This window comes from Balaenoptera acutorostrata, chromosome 19 (genome assembly GCF_949987535.1).
Source record: "Balaenoptera acutorostrata chromosome 19, mBalAcu1.1, whole genome shotgun sequence".
Classification (NCBI taxonomy): domain Eukaryota; kingdom Metazoa; phylum Chordata; class Mammalia; order Artiodactyla; family Balaenopteridae; genus Balaenoptera; species Balaenoptera acutorostrata.
In genome coordinates this window covers 10,356,958-10,375,864 of record NC_080082.1, presented here as the reverse complement: position 1 = coordinate 10,375,864, position 18,907 = coordinate 10,356,958, and the positions used below count along the sequence as shown (strand labels likewise).

Below are 18,907 nucleotides of genomic sequence, written 5' to 3'. Positions count from 1 at the left end.
ATGAAAAAGTAAACTGACAGTTCTTTGGAGGAAAACAACCTGACCTCACCATTTCCTCCAGGCATCTTCTCTAGATAGCCCCAAGCTCATTCTCTTACATTCTTTGACTGCTAGAATGGTTTGTGGTTTCCAGGAGCTGTTTAATGTGAAAACAGCTCTTGGGAGAGGTAAACCTAATCCTGTTTTATAAGTGATTTCGGAAATGGTCAAGTTCGCAATCGAAAATTCCATTTTTCACTAAATGTAGGATAATGTGTAAACTCTCATTCTCTTTGGGAGGCTTTTCAAAAAGATTTTCTTTAGACCAGCTAAGAACCAGCCCATGTGACCTAGAAAACATGGAACTGGAGCCACCACGGGGATCATCAAGTTCAAGTTCCCGTTTCATCTAGTCTCTCTCCCTAACGCATCGTCCACATGCACTTGAGTGCATGCCCCTTATTTTCTGCATATTTGCAAGACTGCAGCGCACCAATGGGGTCTTATCCCAGTGGTTCAGTGGTTGGAATTGGCGTTCTCGCCCTCTTGGTTTAGGTGTATGACTGTACTTTTAAGAGTATATTTATTTTCTAAATATCTGTTGTCTCTAGGGGAATGCAAGCTCCAAAATGACAGGGACTGTCTATAACTTGTTCACCTTTATCTTTCCAGGACCTCTCAGTGTCTACTCTATTTGCAGCAGTCATGAAATAGCCCTATAGTGATGGAATGAATGACAATGAAGTGACAGAGAGGCTGAGATGACACGGATGACTAGGAATCAACCAAGAGAAAAGACAAGGGAGAGGGCTGCAGGCATTGAGACCTGCATGTGTGCAAATGTCCTGTGGTGAGAGGGGGTAGCATTTTGGAAGGACTAAGCATTTTTCCATATGCTCAGTCCTTCTAAAGCTAGAGTTCTGATATATGATGAGAAACAAGGCTGAGGAGGTAGAGAATATCTGTATCATAGAGGTCCTTTTTTTTTTTTTAATATTTATTTATTTATTTGGCTGCTCCGGGTCTTAGATGCAGCACGTGGGATCTTAGTTGTGGCACGCATGCAGGATCTAGTTCCCTGACCAGGGATGGAACCCAGGCCCCTGCATTGGGAACACGGAGTCCCAACCGCTGGACCACCGGGGAAGTCCCACAGAGGCCCTTTTAAGCCATCCTTTCTTTGTCTCCTGTTTACTTGAGTCTCTGATGCTGAATCCTGAATCTCAGTGCTCTGATAGGAGCATCTATCCTAAATTCCCACTTAGTGGGTAACCAGAATTTCGACCAGTCTCAGTCCTAATTCCAGAGCAGTTGTGTTAAAACCTGCCAGTTAATGAGTACTGAGTATGTAGCAGACAGTGTATTAAGTCTTTTATATAAATGTATCTGCTCCTCTAGTTGTTTGTCTACTGTGCCCAGCTTTTCTGGAATAGGATCTTGCTTTGAATTGCCAGTCTGTTGATAAGAGTCAAATTTCAGGGACCCCCCAAACAACTCCCTTCTAACTATTGGCCCTGGATTTCCTACTGTCTGTGCTCTGCTTGAGGGGACCCCAACAGCCCTGGAATTAGGACTGAGCTGGTTGAAATTTGTTCACCCATCTAAACCTGAGACAAAGCTATCTGGAGTGGATCAATGAAGCCTTCCACACTGATGTCAAGGACGCATGGTTTTCTCTAAGATTTCCATGTCAGCAACCTGAGTGCTTAGTGGGATGGACAAAAAGACTAATAGCAGAGTGGCTGTGGAGTCAGGAACAGCTGGTCTGACCCCAGGTTTATCACTTACAAGGTACATAACCTTGGACAGGTTCCTTTCCCTCTCTGAATCCCCATTTTCAGGTATAAAAGGGAAACCAAAAAAATGTATTCTAAAAGTGGTTAAAGGGTGTAAGGAAGCACTTTCGCCCAGTACCTGGCACACGGTGAGAGGCAGGAACCACAGACGCTGTTACTGCTGCACTGTTAGCCGCAGGGAAGGGAGGAGAGGCTTGCTGCCGAGCTCTTACAGTCTACAGAGAGAAGGGAAAATCAATTAAAAGCAAGTACGTGCAAATCTCCATTTAGTGCTGTTGCTGGGAGACTGGATTGTCTTGTTCATTTTATGTTCTGGGTCTGCAGGTAAATTGCAGAATCCTTTTTATTGAAAATTCACTCCGTCTTCCACAAGTATTTACTGAGTCCATGCTATTTGCTAGGCACGTGGGAGAAATGAGGATATATTAGATGCTGATCTTGCATTCACCTTGGGACTTGGAGAACGGAGGGTACAGATTTTCTATAAATGTGAGGGACAGCACTTTTCTGCTTAAATACAGAATGCTGAGCATTATTTACTTTAGAAAATCATTGAGGATCTTGCAAGGGCCTCTCATTGCCTGAGTGAATTATTTAAGAGCTAAAAGAGGGGGTAGGGATGCTGTAAATAGATATGCGCTGAACTTGTTTACTACCCATCATTATTTATATAATAATACAAGTTATGATATAATATTACATATACTACTTGTATATTATGCTAATTACATGTGCATGTATATTACATATGCACATATAATAATCATATTAATTTATTATTATCCTAATTATATAGTACGAATGGAATATTATATGCTAGGTATTACTTATTAGGTATGCATATATAATACTAATTGTACATACATACATATAATGCATATCATAGGTTACTCTAATTATACATACATAATTGTTCTAATTATATATACAGTTGTCCCTCGGTACCCACAGGGTGGTGGTACCCAAGACCACCCCCTTCCCCCCACAGATACCAAAATCCAAGGATGCTCAAGTCCTTGGTGTAGTATTTACATACAACCTATGCACACCCTCCCGTATACTTTAAATCATCTCAAGATTACTTATAATACCTAATACAATGTAAATTCTACATAAATAGTTGCCAGCATGTGGCAAATTAAAGTTTTGCTTTAGGGAACGTTCTGGAATTTTTTTTTTTCCTGAATATTTTCGAACCATGGTTGGTTGACTCCACGGATGCAGAATCCATGCATACGGAGGGCCAACTATAATTATAATATATAATACATTTATGTATTATATATCACATATAATGTTCATATATATTACATAATAATTTAAATATGTAAGTAACCCAGTTACTTATATCATTTCATTTTACTACCACAAGTATCTTTCTCTTTAAAACGGAAATGGTAAAATTCTGCTTGGGCCAGAGACTAGATATGCTCATTAAACCTATGCTTTATTCCCACTCTGCAAAGCTAAAGAACGTAGAAATCTGCAAAATGACGAGGGGCTTCCCCATTACATCAAACCCCTCTCATTTCTCATGCATCTATTCAACAAGTTTTACCAAACACCTGCTCTGTGCCAGGCTCTGCCCTGGGCACTGGGGTCTGCAGCCACATGCGGCACCGCCCCTGACCCCATGGAGCTCACAGATGGGTCAGGGAGTGGCCCCAGCAGGCCGTGGTGGCCACTGTCCTGGAGGAAGGTCAATGGTGGCACAAGAAGAGGCAAGAGACTCTGCCTGGGATGCTGGGAAAGGTTTCTAGAAGACGACATGCCTCAGGGGGAGTGGCTGTGATCTGCAGAAGACACTGGAAGGCCAGGCCATGACAGGAAGGGGAAGGTGTGTGGGAAAACCAGCACTGATGCAAAATAGCATGAGATGTTCTGGAGAGTAGGTAGTGGATATGCTTCCACTGCTGATGTAACCATAATAATGTGCAGATAAATAGTAATAGGAGTCCCAGTAGTAAGGATAGCAAGTATTTATTAAACATTCACTATTCCAAGCCCGTGGATGCATAATGTCATATAATCCCACAACAATCTTCGTGTTTATATAGTATTGTATATAATGCATATTAAGACAAGTGATCAGAGGAGCTGATACTTTACTCAAGGTCACTCAGCTGGTGAGGACAGCACATCAAGGTCTACCACATCGTACCCTAATGACCTTGGCCCAGGTCCCTAACCTCCGTAAACCTCAGGTCCTTCCTCAGTAAAATAAGGTTGAAGGCTCATTCTGAGAATGCTATGGGATGAGGGTCATGGCCAATGTCAGTGATGGCTCACGTCTGTGTGTAGTTAGGGAGTGGATATTGGAAAAGTGGAGGGCAATCATGTTAGTGCGGCAGACTGGGTCAGATCCCAGAGGGCTGGCCTTGTGCGGTCAAGGAAAGGGTGTGCATTTCATTCTGAAGGCCATGACAGGCATTGGGAAGCTTTGAAACATATAATGAAATGCTCAGTGTTGTGTTTGAGAAAAATCACTCTGAAGTGCACGTGGAAACAGCCAGGCCGGTTAGAAAGGTGTTGTCATAATCCAGGGGAGGAAGTGACAGTCCCAAGAGATGTTGAGTGGAAACAACAAAGGTGCTAACTGGATGTGGGGCGAGGGAGGAAGAGGGGTCCAGGATGACCCCCAGATTCCTGGCTTTAGCGATGAGTGAGTGGTGCAGTTCCATCCACTGAGGCAGCAAATGCCGTGAGAGGAGTGTTATGGGTTGAATTGTGTCCCCCCACCCTCATCCAATTCATAAGTTGAAATCCTAAACCCCAGCACCTCAAAATAGGCCCTTATTTGGAGGTAGGGTCTTCACAGAGGTCAAGTTAAATGAGGTCATGAGGGTGAGCGCTAATCCAATATAACTGGTGTCCTTACAAGAATGGGAAATGTGGACACAGATTGGCATAGAGGAAAGACCAATGCGAAGAGACCCAGGGAGAAGACCACCACCTACAAGCCAGGGAGGGATGCCTGGATCAGATAGGTCCCTCCCTCACAGCCATGAGAAGGAGCCAACCCTGCTGATACCTTGATTTCAGACCTCTAGCCTCCAGAACTGTGAAACAATAAAGTTCTGTTTTTTAAGCTGCCCAGTTTGCGTTACTTTGTTCTGGCAGCCCTAGCAAGCTAATATGAGGAGTAACTCATTTGGAGATAGCCATGAGTTATGTTTTGGATGAGTTGAATTTTATGTGTGGTTTCTGGAGAGCCAGGTGAAGACAGATGCCAAAATGGTACTTCAGTACACAAGTCTGGGACTCGGTGGGACTGGAGATAGAGATTAAGGTGTATCAGGCATCTCTGCTGCTCCAGCATCTATAGCACAGTGTGATGAGGTAGCACATAGTAGGAATGTGAAAAGGAGTTGAGTGGATAAATGTCAGGCTTGCTTAAGGACAGAGGAGGGGCCACATGGCTATGAGAACCAGTTCTAAGCTCCCATGCCAGAACTAACAAGGTTAGCTCAAGCCCTGTCGAATTTTTGAGTATCGTCATGGTGGTTGCTGATATTTACACTCACTAGGAAGGAGAGTCCCTTTTTTGTTCTTTAAAATCAGGGGATAAAAAATTTAACCAGATACCAAAGCTCTTCTTAGAATAGAGAACTGTAGCCTGTCTGGAGTCTCAGGTTCACGCCCGTGTTCTGAAACATTGACCTCCAAGTGAGCGTGTCAGTAATGTGTCTATTTTAGGTAGCAACTTAAAAGTCTGCTTAGCTTTAAATGCCAAAATACGTAGACAGCATGCACGGCATAATAGAAAATGGCAGTAGCTGGAAGTCAAGAGACCTTGCTTTGAATCTCAGGTCTGCCTCTGAAGAACTGGGTTACCTTAACCTTTCAGAGTCCCCTCTCCCTGGTCTATAAAACAATAAGGAGGGGGTAATTGGATGATCTTCCAACTCTGACATTCTCTGATTCTCTCAATGTTGCCTCTAATAGCAAATGTTGGGAAAAAATCACATTTCCACAAATTGACCTTCTAACCTGATTGAGTCCACCAACATGAAGACATGTAAATAAAGTGAGAGGCTGTAATTCATATCACAGATGCCTTTGGTAGAATAATTTCCCTCCTTAATAATTTCTGCCTTCTTAAGATGGTAGATGGAACACTGGAAAGAGACAGTACTTGGTTTTAGGATGCATCTTAATTAGCAGCAAATTGGGTTTTACTGGAAGGTTTCTGAATGCACATGATCACAGTATTTTGTCCAATGACTTAAACTTCCAACGATATTGAAAAAGGATATGGGAAGATTAACCATTCCTAACTACATCTGTGATTTCTCTTGGACCATTCGAGATTTAAACCTCATGCACTGGCATTTTCTTTATACGCCTGGACATCTCAGCCCTGGGTGTAATAAGCCAATAAGGGGTACAGATGATTAAGATTGATTACCTATTAAGTGTCGTGTTTTGTGCCAGGTGCTGGACCTGTGTTACTTGTTGCCTCATTTAACACCCCCTGTAGCAGATGCTGTCAGCCACACCAGACCTTTTCTGCGCTCAGCGTGCTGAAGGTTGCTTACTTAGGGCTCCTGGCTGGCTGTGGAAGCACGTTTGGCCTCTGAGGACAAGTCAGACGTGCCTAAGAGTCACTGCTGCAGAAGCAACCCTCAACCGGTATCAGACAGAAATTTGGTGGATAAATACTCCAGCTTCCTCACTACTTGGTTTGGATATCTCCGAGGCGTATTCTACACTTGCTCATGCAGTTCCTCAGAGGGACTGAGTTCCAGTTAGCGTGGTGGATACTGACTTGATAAACACACCCTTTATTGGCTGCCTTCTACCCTGGTATTTCCTGCGATCCTATTCCAGATAAAGGACTTACTCTCAAATCCTTGCCTCAGAATCTGCTTCTGGGAAATCCAAACTAAGACATCCTCCAAGATCCTAGGGAGTAGGTAGTATTAGAGCTAATTTATAAATGGAGAGCCTGAGGGTCAATGTGGTTAAATAACAGTTGTTATGTCTTGGTACTGGGGTTTTGCTGGCTCGCCTTCCTCTGCACCAGTGGTTCTCAACCAGGGAAATTTCGTCCCCAGGGGACATTTTGAAATGTCTGGAGACATTGTTGGCTGTCACAACTGGGGGTTTGCTGCTGGTACCTAGTAGGTAGAGGCCAGGGATCCTGCTAAACATCTCACAATGCACAGTTCAACCCCCTGCAACAAAGGCTAATCCAGCCAAAAAAGGTCAACAGCGGCAAGGCTGAGAAATCCTGCTCTACACCCAGTAAGACTAGCTGTTGGATGGTAGCTCTCTTGTGTGACTTGTCTGTTGTATTTCACTCCCAGGGCCAAGCTGTGGCTCAGCTGTGCTCCACTGTCCCCAATGTGACTGTCTTTGGAACAGCTTCTACTTTCAAGCATGAAGCCATCAAAGACTCCGTGACTCATCTCTTTGACAGAAATGCAGACTACGTGCAGGAAGTGAAAAGGTAAGATGTTTGCTATAGAGAGCACCAGGATGGTCCTTGCACTTCTCTCTTAAAGAACAGGAGCATTCATTTAGAGGAGGGCTAATAATAATCGTAATTGTAAACATATATATTACTAGTTCTGTGCTATTTCACACGTATTCACTCACCTAATCCTCTCAACAACCTTATTATTACCCCCATTTTGGAGACGATAAACCCGAGGAACAGAGCAGTTAAGTAAGTGGCAAAGCTAAATTGTGAGAGCTGCTATAACACTACCTTAACACAGAGAAGTTTACTTCTCATTCATTCATGTAACAGCCCCAGGGAATGTGGACTCCAACCTGGGTGTGACTGAGAGCCACCAAAGGACCAAGGTGGTGACATGATCAGATTCGGGTTTGGAAGAGTCACTGGTGCTTCACAGAGAATGAATGGGAGGGGACATCCGTCTGCTGGCTGTTGTGGTCTCCCCGGGGGACACATTGCTTTATAACATGATCCATATTCCACGTATGATCCTGACGGCCCCGTGCATGTCAACACAGGAAATCACATGGAACACCCAGCTGCCGCCATGCTTTCAGATGATTTGTGTGTCTCACCCCCTGCTGATTCCCAGGCTCTGCTCCACTCACAGCTCCTGGCGGGATTCAGCAATGTCCCAGAGCCACTGGTTCTGTACTTTCATTCTCCAGCACAAAATGGGAAGGTACAAAGGAATTAAGTTGTCCGGTTAGCATAGCATCATAACAAAGAAACAATTTCCTCCAAATCACTGATTAAGATGAAAAATTGAAGGGTTGGAGGATGGGAGATCTGGTTGTTTGAAGTGATAGATTTAGACCAGATTAGGTGAAACTTGGGAAGTTTTTTGGAGAGGAGAGTCTTCTGACAGTCTGAATTCTCAAATTTTTAAAAAAATTTTGAGTGTCAAGATTTGCGTGTCATTTAAGGTTGCCCCAGTATTTCCCATGTGATGTGAAAAGAAAGCTTTAAAGCTAGATATTGGAAACTTACCACCCGTTTCTCAGATGTCCAGAGATTGCAGGCATTTTTTTTTTTTAAGTTAAGTATAGTTGATTTACAATAGTGTGTTAGTTTCAGGTATATAGCAAAGTGATTCAGTTATACATACATATATATATATATATATATATATATATATATATATATATATATATATATATTTCAGATTATTTTCCATTATAACTTATTACAAGATATTGAATAGAGTTCCCTGTGCTATACAGTAAATCCTTGTTGCTTATCCATTTTATGTATAGTAGTTTGTAAAGACTTCCAGAATATATCTTTGCCTACTTTTATAAACTACCTTCCTTTAACTTGCATCTTTCAAGCTGTGGTCTGGAAAATGAACTACCACTTTCCCTTCAGCCATCTCTCCTTTCACCCTCTGAAGAGATATTTCTTCAAGCATCCTTTCCTCTGTTCCTGCACTGACCTGCTTAATAAATACCGAGTACCTAGCAGGTACTCTGCTAGGGCAGGAGGTCCAGCAGAAACCACCTTGAGAATCACTGTCTTCATGGAGCCTGGAGTCTCGTTGGGGAAGAAGGGACAAGAGATATTTTTAAAATTCATTGATTTATACTTTTGATACGTGCTTTGGTGGAGAAATGCAAGGTGCTAGTGAAATAAACATAGGCAGATGGGGAAATCAGACATGTCATCCACCAACGAGTGAGATTTGGGCTAAGAATTGAGGGCTGAGAATTTGGCCAAAGGAAGAGCATTTCTGACCAAGGAGAATGGCATGTGCTAAGGCCCGGGGTCAGGAAAGACTTGGTCAATTCAAGAATCTGAGAGGAGACTAGTGCAGCTGGAGGATGTGGTCAGAGGATGTGTGAGGTAGCGGGAGAAGAGGATCAGGAGGTGGCAGCTCTTCTGAAGAAGTGACAGTCCATAACCAGGGAGCCTCTGCAGTCCCCATGTCCCAGGTAGCTACACCATCCCCTCATCCCCTCAGTGTCCTTGACCTGCTGCCTTTAGCCCCAGAATCAGTGACTTCTTCTGATGTCAGAAGAGTAGAAGGTAACAGCATCTGAGACCCACCTGCCCACCACCTTCCTGCAAACGTGACCTCCAACAGTTCCTTCCTTACATTCTTAAGTAGATTCTGGGATTAGCCTAAAAATGACTGGGAAGCTGCAAATATGTTTGTACTCTCTGTCCCACGAATCCTACCCTCAGGATATAATCCGAAAGAAAATAAAAGCCACAGGTCCACGTTGCTTGCTGCAGACCCAAGCACTGCTTCTGCTTCATTGTAGGTGCTCAGGATGTGACGACAGGGTGAATTACAGCATTGTCTGTAAAAGCTAAAATTCAGAACCAGCCCCCACTATCAACAGAAGGGAAACAGTTCGGTAGATTACACTACACCCACACACTTGAGTATTATGCAGCCCCTTAAAAAATGATAATTATGAAGACTCTGTCAGAAAATGAAAAAAATACCTGTGGTAGCATATTGCGTGAAAAAAAGCAGAATGCCAAATTCCAGCTACACTGTGATCACAGCTTTGTATAAATTCTTGGCGTGTGAGGGCATAAAATGAAAGGGGAAAAAAAATCCACCCACTGAGATGCAATAGGAGTGGAATGCTGAGTGATTTTTCTTCCTTTTCTGATCATGGATATTGTTTGTTACACTGTGCTGTGTGTAATCAACTAGAAAAAATAATAACATAAAATTTCTTGGGATGAAAATTCTTTTATCCACCAGTCACTCAGTAAGCTTCTTTTGAATATGTTTGCAGCCTAGAGCCAGGCATTATAAAGGGAATAGGGGGAAAAAATATTTATAACACAGACATAACCTTTATGTCACTTCCCCCTTCTCTGTTCGGGGAGAGAGAGAAGAGGATGCTTGAAACCAAGTGGAAGAGTTAGAGGCCTTGAAATGTGTGCATCTGACTGTAAGGGCTTTAAACATAGAGGGAAGAAAGCCCAGAGAGCACGCCAAGGGGGACAGCCCCAAACGCGTGCTTGAAGAGTGGGAACTATTTTAGTTGGTAGAGAGAGGTAGGGAGTGAGTCCCGGGCAAGGCGAGGGGGCACCAGGCTTTGTCTGTCTCCTCCCACTTTGCGGAGCATTTCAGTGAGATCATTGTAGGTGCATCCTGCAAGATGAAAATTCCTTATCTTATATAAAGAAACTGAGACCTAGTGGAAATTGACAAGAGTCTAGCCACCAGGAGAGAACAGAGAGAAAGCGATCAAGAAAGGATTCCTAGAAGTGGTACTGCTACATGCATGTGGGAACCGTCAATAGTAAACTTTTACTAAGCAGCCTACTGTGCGCCAGGTACAGTGCTGGGCACTCTGACATCGCCTCATCCCTCTGTCACGAGCTTGGAGGTGATGGTTAAAGCTAAGGCACAGATGAGTTCTCAGAGAAAAAGGAATTCTGAACGAGAGGAAGTGTGTGGAGAGCCAAGGACCCAATTGGAGATGAAAGTTACAGTAAAGGGGAATTAATTTCTCGACAAAGTTGAAGGGCTGCTTACCCAGTAACGGCTCTATTGCAACTACCACCACTCAAGAGAAATTCTCCACTGATCTGAGTGGATGGGAAGCAAAGAGGCGGTATTCTCAATAAAGGAGCAAGGGGTTGGGGACCAAGGAAGGACAGACAGGAAAGTCTCGTATCAGCAATCCCAAAATATCTTGCTGCTGAATTTGGCCCAGAGAATCTCTGAGCTGGGGCTATTTCTGTTTGCTGTTTAAGTCTGCAGAGATTTATGAGAGAGGGAGAAAGCAGAATAGGAACTGTTGCCTTTAACCCTCTGCCCTTACCCTCTCTGCTTTTATGTAATTACAATTACATATATGCAGGTGAGGCAGACACTCCCAGAAATTGGGGGGCGGGGGTGAGCTAAGAAATGAGGATGGCCTCTGTGCCTCTGATGGGCTACCTGCTCTGCTTGTGATATTCATGATTATTCCATTAAAAGATGCTGCTAAGGTGCTTTTCAGTGTAAGGATGACCAAGGGAGGACCTGACCCAAGCTTACTTGCGGGGCCTGGAGCAATTTAAGCAGGCCCACTATCCAGTTCCGTCTGATCCACTGATAGAGCTTATAAGGACTGAACAGGGGATGGAGCGCTTTTCAATTTTGCAACTCTCACCTGAAGGGACATTGCTAGCCTCTAAAGGAGCAATGTCTGCTTAAAGGTTTGACTTCTACAGCAAAGTGTCCTCACCCTCAGGGCCCTGGGAGTGACACCTGCCTCTACCCAGCTCCTCTTCCACAGAATCCATCTCCTCCACCTCTCTTGGCCCCCAGTTCACCACTGACCTTCTAAAGGATGCAGTGACAGCAATGGGGAGTGAATTTGTGGCTTATTTGACCCCTGTGCATGGCCAAACCCTGTCTTGCCTGATTCAGCTATAGAAATGCCGAGAGATGTGGGAGGAGCAGGTGGCCTGGATATGCAGGAGACCTGCAGTGTCTCCTTCCAGTGTAAAGCCCAGTGGAGCAACCCCCAGCTTTGCTCAGCCCTCGCTGGGAGCTAGAAGTGGCAGTGGTGGTCACCCCTGGGCTGGCCACAGCCCACCCTATAAAACCCTACTCCATCTCTGGGGCCCTCACTTGGTTTCTGGATGTGATGGATCAAACCAGGGTCCGCCCATTTCCTGCAGTCACCTGACCCCACTGAGCCTCAGTTTCCTCATCCATCAAATGGGTATAACAAAGGTCCTGAGTCTCAGGGTTGGCATGACGTGTCATGAGATGAGACTTAGGAAGGCTCAGCGCTGTGCCTGGCACACAGTAGGTGCTCCTGAATGTGGGACTTTAGGAATAGCTAGAAGGTCAGAGTGGTTAGTGGGAGGTGAGGATGGGGAAGTGGGCAGAGCTTATGGTCACCCATTGCTGTGGGCCTGCCCTGCATTTCTGCAGAACCATAGTCCACAGGAGAGAGCAAGAGGCCGAGGCGGGGCAGCTAATGCAAGGAGATGTGATTGGCAGAGGAGAGAACGTGGACCCACAAGCAGAATACGGGTATGAGGAGCATCAGGCAAGAAGTGAGGAGCAGAGAACGGGCAGGTCCATCGGGGGTTCCCTGGAAGGTGTGCACAGCCTCGCGTTTGGGAGGCTGCTCCTAAGCACGGGCGGCACCCTTCAGGCAGGGGGAGAGATCTTAGGGAACTGAGGTTCACAGGGAGGACTTGATGGCGCAGGAGCGCTGTCTAGGAGAAGCAGAGCAGGATCTCACTTCCACATGAGGGAGCAAACTTGGCAAAAATGGATCTGGTCAAAGCGAGAAAAACAGGTGCATAGCTACCCGGTCCATGATGCAAGGTGGGGACCTGATCAGTGGGTCTGCGGCCCAGCCCAGAGCCCCCCACAGAGTCTGTACTTAGACCTCCCGCCTGCCTCTCCAGCCTCACCATGCAGCAAGCTCCCTCGCATCTTCTTTACTCCAGTCTTCCTGCCTACCAGGCTCCTCCTGAATGGGGCTTTTGCACATACTGTTCCCTCCGCCTGGAACACTGTTCCCACCACTCCTTCCCTACCTACCTCCTCCAACTGCCACTCATCACTTCCCCAGGGACATCTTCTCTGGCAGCCCTGATTGGGCAAACCCTCAATTTAAACAGCTTCATAGTACCTTAGTGGCACTAGACCCCATTCACTCTCAATTTAATTTTTATTTGTTTAACTGTTGATTGATGTCTGCCTAATGTAACCTCTAAAAGGGGAGAAATCAAATCCGTGTGGGCTCACCATGATACCCCCTGTGCCTAGTGTGGTGCCAGTGCTAAATATTCAAGGAACAAATTAACTACTACTGAAAAAAAAAAAAAAAAGGCTGCCTGGACCTCTGAGTAACTGGTTTAGACGAGGGGTTTCCCAAGTGTGCAGCTGGAATCAGCAGCATCAGCATCTGGTAACTTCTCAGAAATGCAGCTCCCTGGGCCCCACCCCAGACCAAGTACAGCAGAGCTAGGAGGAGAAGGAGACGGAGGGCAAACTGCAATTGTATCTTCATGGGCCCTCCAGGAGATTCTGACACACATGTAGGTTTGAGAGCCACTGGCCTAACTCCCTGGTTATGAGTTTACAGGTGGGACTTGAACGGACACACCCATGAGATAAGCACTCTATTGGGTGGGAAGCTAAGCTGATCACTTTGGAAGAGCCTTTGTAATGGGCTGGATTTTGGTTAAGACCTGAGGGCTTTTGAAGGGCACATTCATATCAAGTCTCAGGTGCTCCCTTCAGCAGCACATATACGAAAATTGGAATGATACAGAGAAGATTAGCATGGCCCGTGCGCAAGAATGATATGCAAATTCGTGAAGCGTTCCATATTAAAAAAAAAAAAAAAAAAAAAAGACTCAGCTCTCGGGGGCATGGAGCAGTCAACTTAGTGTATGAACCCGGGAGACGCATGTGTAATTTCCTAGTTGGTGACACTCTGGACAAAGCCGTTGACGTCAGTTAGTGGCAGTTCCTGAACTTCGTTGGGGGATGAGGGTGGGGGTAGAAAAAGTGAGCGATGTGCTAAGACAAGGTAACCCTGCAAAGGCACAAGCCTGAGGAAGTGCCATTCTTGTCTGAGCAGAGCAGGGCCCAGCCAGAGTTGGGGACTCTGCGGGTAGGAACATATCCCCTACAATCCCCGGAGCCTTCGGGTCCTACCGCCCCTCCTGCATAAGCTCTTTTAACCCAAGAAGCCCAGTAGATGTTTGTTAAGTACATGAGTGAGTGAATTAATAAATGTATAAATAAATGAATGGAAGAAGGGATCTTCTTCCTAATAGAGTACAAATGTGGATTCCCTCTGGAGCCCTCCGTCACTGTAGGAAAATCCTCTCTATTTAACCCTTTTCCTCTAGGAGTATGTTTATAGGTTGAACCTGGAGATTGGACAAATAGAAGTTTGCAAGTTAAATTAACGTGCCTTTATAGCTTCACTGAGGAGAGAGGTGGAGAGGGAAGAAAGCCAGTCCCTGGTAGACCAGAAGCCCCATGAAGACAGGGAGCTTGATGGTTTTATCACTCTTCAGCACCTTGGACAGAGCCTGGCACACACCCCAATTTCCACAAATATGAGCTGTTGATTGACTTACGGAGCAACTGTTATGTGGCTGGCAATGGGCCAAGCACCACATCTGCCACCTCACTTCATTCTTAGCACAAAGAAACATGCTAGCTCCACTTTATTTTATTTTTTTTAACTTTTAAAAAATATTTATTTAATTTATTTATTTTTATTATTTTTTGGTTGCTCCAGGTCTTAGTTGAAGCACATGCTGGATCTTCATTGCAGCATGCGGGATCTTTAGTTGCGGCATGCAGACTTCTTAGTTGCAGCGTGAGGACTTCTTAGCTGTGGCAGGCATGTGGGATCTAGTTCCCTGACCAGGGATCGAACCCGGGCCCCCTGCATTGGGAGTGCGGAGTCTTACCTACTGGACCACCAGGGAAGTCCCGCTAGCTCCACTTTACAAAGGAGAAAGCTGAGGCTCAGAGAAGTCGAGCGAGGCGGCTAGACCGACTGTGATGTGCTCTGCTGGCACCGCCAGCCAGGTTCTTAGCTGTCCGCGGCTTTGTGCAATTCTGAGAGTTGGACTCAGGAGGATACATCCACCTCCTGGGCTTCTGCCCTATTTATTTCTACTCCCAGAGCTCTCTCTGTTCCTGATTCTGGCAGTAAACAGTATGACACAGGAAGGAAAAGGGATTGACAGCTTAGTCCCTGACAGGTTACAATATTTTACTTTGTCTTCTCCCCATTTAGAATCTCTGCTGAAGGAGTGGACATTGTTTTGGATTGCCTCTGTGGGGACAACACTGGAAAAGGTCTCGGCCTTCTCAAACCACTGGGAACCTACATTTTATATGGTGAGCACTAAACAGAAGCAGGGGACACGGTCGGCGACAGGCAGCACCGCACGTGTGCTTACAAGGGCTCTGAAAAATGAGATGTGTTGATATGTTGGCATAATGAGATGGGGGTGGTGTTAATATTTTAATGTTTTCTATAGTATCGCTACTGTTTTCAATTATAAAGTCCCTACTGCCCTATTATCCCATGAGCATTTCTCATTCTAAAAGAAATAAAGCAAGGCCAAGCCAAGGTAGTGACGAGATGGGACTTGACCCACAGAAGGTGGCACAGGTGGAAAATACTAATAGCTTCAAAGGAAGTTCCAAAAATGAAGCAATAAAACACCCATAAGAGGATGGAGAAGAGTGGCTAGGATGTGGTGGTTTTAAAAGGGAGGAACTTCACTATTGGAGATGAAGTTACAAGGTACAGAATCTCCTTCCTCTAAACTACTCCTGTATGTCCCAATCAAGACAGAAGCCCCGGGTGGATAGAGCCCACGTCTGCCTCTACATTCACTTATATGCTCTTGGGTTTGGGAGGATTCATGAGAGACATCTGGGAGCAGGTTTTCTCCAGCAGAATGAGACCCCAGAGACTCCTCTCCCCCCTCTTCTTCTTCTCTTTGTCATAGGCAGGTAAACCAATTTAAACATTAGTCTCTGCAAAGAAAAAAGCGTATCTGAAGCCAGATGTCACATTCCAAAGCCAAATGATCTTGGAGTTCTCCGATGCTTGAGATTTTTGGCACTCTGTCCCATGGAAGTAGAGTAGAAAATTGAGCCTTAGTTCTGCATAACTCAGAAAAAAATACTCATTTCCCTACTATTAGCTGAGAAGCTTATAAAAGAGATATCTGAGAGGTATAAGTAGTCAAGCATCATTTTTTCATCATCAGATCATTGTGACAGAAAGAGAAGGAAGAAACTTTCATTGCTGGAGTATTCTGGCATTATGAGTAGTGGCCATGTATTTGAAAGTCTTTAGCGGTGGATGCACAGTTTTAAAATTATTACTATTGATAAGAGAAGCTATAAATGTCAGTGTAGGGATATTGGCTATGACTAACACGTGAGTCAAATACAGATGAGCATTTTATCCATCCTTATTCATTTACTGGTTCTATTTTTGCCCCAGTTCCATGACGTCATTTTGGTGTACACAACTTGATCATATCACGAGTATCTAATTTATTACATCAATTACCTGACTAAGTAATCAAAGCCTAGTGCTGTGAAGCTTGTACCCCGTAAAAGTCACCCCATAAAAGGAGAAGCAGTGATTAACCGGCTACTAGTTTACCAAGGCCAAAGAACTAAGTTTAAGACATACATTGTTTTTTCATTTAACGGTTCTCTGAGAGGAACTTACTCCCAAATCTGTGGGGGGAAGGCAGGAAAGTCGCCGAAAAGGCACCACTAAGGTGTAGTATCTCTTAACCCCCGCCCAACCCAGAACGGCAGAAAGGGGTTTTTCCTTTCTGTAAGAGCATGTTAGGGAATCTTTCCTAACTCGACTTCCTGTCTTAGCTCTGAATATTGTTTGTTCCCATCAGCAAGGCTCCGTTCCCCACACCATTGGTCTCAAGTGGTTTTCACCTTTCTGCCCAGACCTCTTTGGAACTCACACATGGGTCACACCATTTCCTTGGCTTGTGAACCTATTTTCACCCTCATCTGCTCCTCTGTACCCCATCTTTCCATCCATCTAAATTCTAATTCAGCCCCGCCTCTCTCCACTACTTAAATGCCCAGCCAAGGTCAGCTCCCCAAGCCCCTCACTTGCCGAGGAATCAAATTCAAGCCATAAAGTAATATCACAAAGGAGTTCATTTCTCGGTCTCAGAGAATGGAACCAACAAGACATTTCAGCAACTCATCATTTTATTAGAATGTTGGCTTAAATCACATTTTTGCCACGTGACCTGTTGTCCAAAGTAATGATAGTCACCTTGAGAAATGTTACTTCCTCTCTGATCCAGTGATACTTAGTTAAAATTAAGTCAACTCGACGCCACCCACCCCCTCCAATTCCCTCATTTTTCCAAGGCTGACCTAAATTTCTTTTCAAGTTCTTGACAGTTCTGGGCCAGACAACTGCCATTCTTCCATGCAAACCAAGAGATGTTGATTTTCGTTAGCTTGATTTGAGAATCTTCCATTTGCAGGTTCATCCAACATGGTGACCGGAGAGACCAAGAGCTTCTTTAGCTTTGCAAAATCAGTAAGTATCCATGCACGTCTAAAGTACGCTGGTGGTGTGGTGCTTGGCATGTTGTAAGCTCTTCCATCCAAGGACATGGACCGAATAGCCTAAATCTTGTTTGTCCTTCATCTGCATCATTCATTTGCAAGAAAGCCTGCATTCTCAACCTGCTCACCACACATGGACAGGACTGTGACTTGGGCCACTTTTGTCCAAATGAAGCAGAGAAATGAGAGTGCCCGACAAACTCCAGAAAACTGCATTTTGATTTCAACAGAGATTGTTTAAGTGTTGGTATTTTTAATCACTGGTCAAGAATAAACTTAGCATTAGTGCACTTTACTTGGTCCATGGAGAGACCAGCCTTTCAGTTTGGCCACTTTCTGACCAGGTCTCTAGGGCTACTTGAGATTTCTCCGTAGCCCCATCCTACTGGCTGGGAGAGACAATAGGACTCGACACTTTTCGCAAGCTCCTGGGGTGACTTTTTGACACAGGCGAGTGTGTGAACCACTAGCTTACGTGCTCACGCTCTGAACCCAGCGGTTACCGTGTCTGCAGTTGAGAAGCTGCATCCCTGGGCGCTCACCCCGCCACGCAGCTCCTCAGGTCTCCGTTCCCACCTGGAGCCACACTTACGAGAATTAAACTAACCTGGGCTTGAACTTCCATTCTGACGCCTGTCCCCGCCACAGGGGGTCGCCGTGTCTCATCAGAGCTTGCCTTCGTCCTCTCTCCTCTCAGCCTCCTCAGCAGCCAGTGAGGCACTGACGGAGTCACTCGCTTTGCAAGCACCTTCTGAGCACCTACTATTTGTGGTGCTGTGTGTGCCAGGCACCAGGATACCACAGCGAATGAGACAGGTGCATTTGAGGCCCTCGGGACTCTTGCGTTCTAGTGAAGGAGATGAGGAAATAAGTAACACATGTTAATAAGATGATTGTGAATAGTCATAAAATCTCAGAAAGGGATGAAAACAGGGTGCTGAAGTAGAAGACAGCAGAATGGGGTGGAAGCACTGTGAATAGGGCGGTCAGACAAAGCCAGGGAAAGGGGTTTAGAATTTACTCTTTGTGGCACTGTGGGATATCCATATGCCCCCAAAGTGCCAACACTGGCTGCCAAAGGCTTCATCTCCAAACACTCCCTGATTCTGGAATGATTAGTACTCCCTGCCCTGTGAGATTAGAATTAAAGGGCCTCGGTTTGCATTTGAGCTTTGAAGTTCAGGTCAAGGTTATTGCAACTTCGGGATAAACAGGGGAGCAAGAATGGAGTCTAATGAAGGATGCTGTCTGGAGCGTGTCCCCTGAAGACAGGCTTTGTGTCACTCCCAGCTGTTTTGTTGCTGTGGCTGTAATTAACACGATGCTGACGGCCTGCTGTAGGGAACCAAATTGGTCCCAAATTACATACAATTGTAAGAAGTGTTTTCCCTTTCTCCCCTACATGCACAATCACAACACACAGCGTTAATGAAATAATTGCAGTGTGCCCACGTTCAGTGAAGGCACTCGTGAAAGCAGCCAAGATGGAGGGTACGATTCTCCTGCTCAAAGCAAGGGTGCCGACTACCAGAAGCCTTTATAGTTGGAGGTCAAGAATGAAGGCTGTTCCCTTTCAGAGGC

The 18,907-nt window shown here is 45.2% G+C and overlaps 1 protein-coding gene and 1 non-coding gene across 3 annotated transcripts in view; both read left to right on the top strand.

Moving 5' to 3' along the window:
• VAT1L (vesicle amine transport 1 like) overlaps positions 1 to 18,907 on the top strand; it is a 154,682-nt gene that overhangs the window by 61,282 nt on the left and 74,493 nt on the right. For both annotated transcript variants that reach the window (XM_007182601.3, XM_057533908.1), the window contains exons 4-6: positions 7,085 to 7,227; positions 14,985 to 15,088; positions 17,242 to 17,297. In XM_007182601.3, the coding sequence (XP_007182663.1) occupies positions 7,085 to 7,227; positions 14,985 to 15,088; positions 17,242 to 17,297 (303 nt within the window). The remainder of the gene's footprint in view (positions 1 to 7,084; positions 7,228 to 14,984; positions 15,089 to 17,241; positions 17,298 to 18,907) is intronic.
• Positions 13,450 to 13,556, top strand: LOC114238000 (U6 spliceosomal RNA). The gene has a single exon (XR_003623445.1). It is a non-coding gene; the product is annotated as a U6 spliceosomal RNA (small nuclear RNA).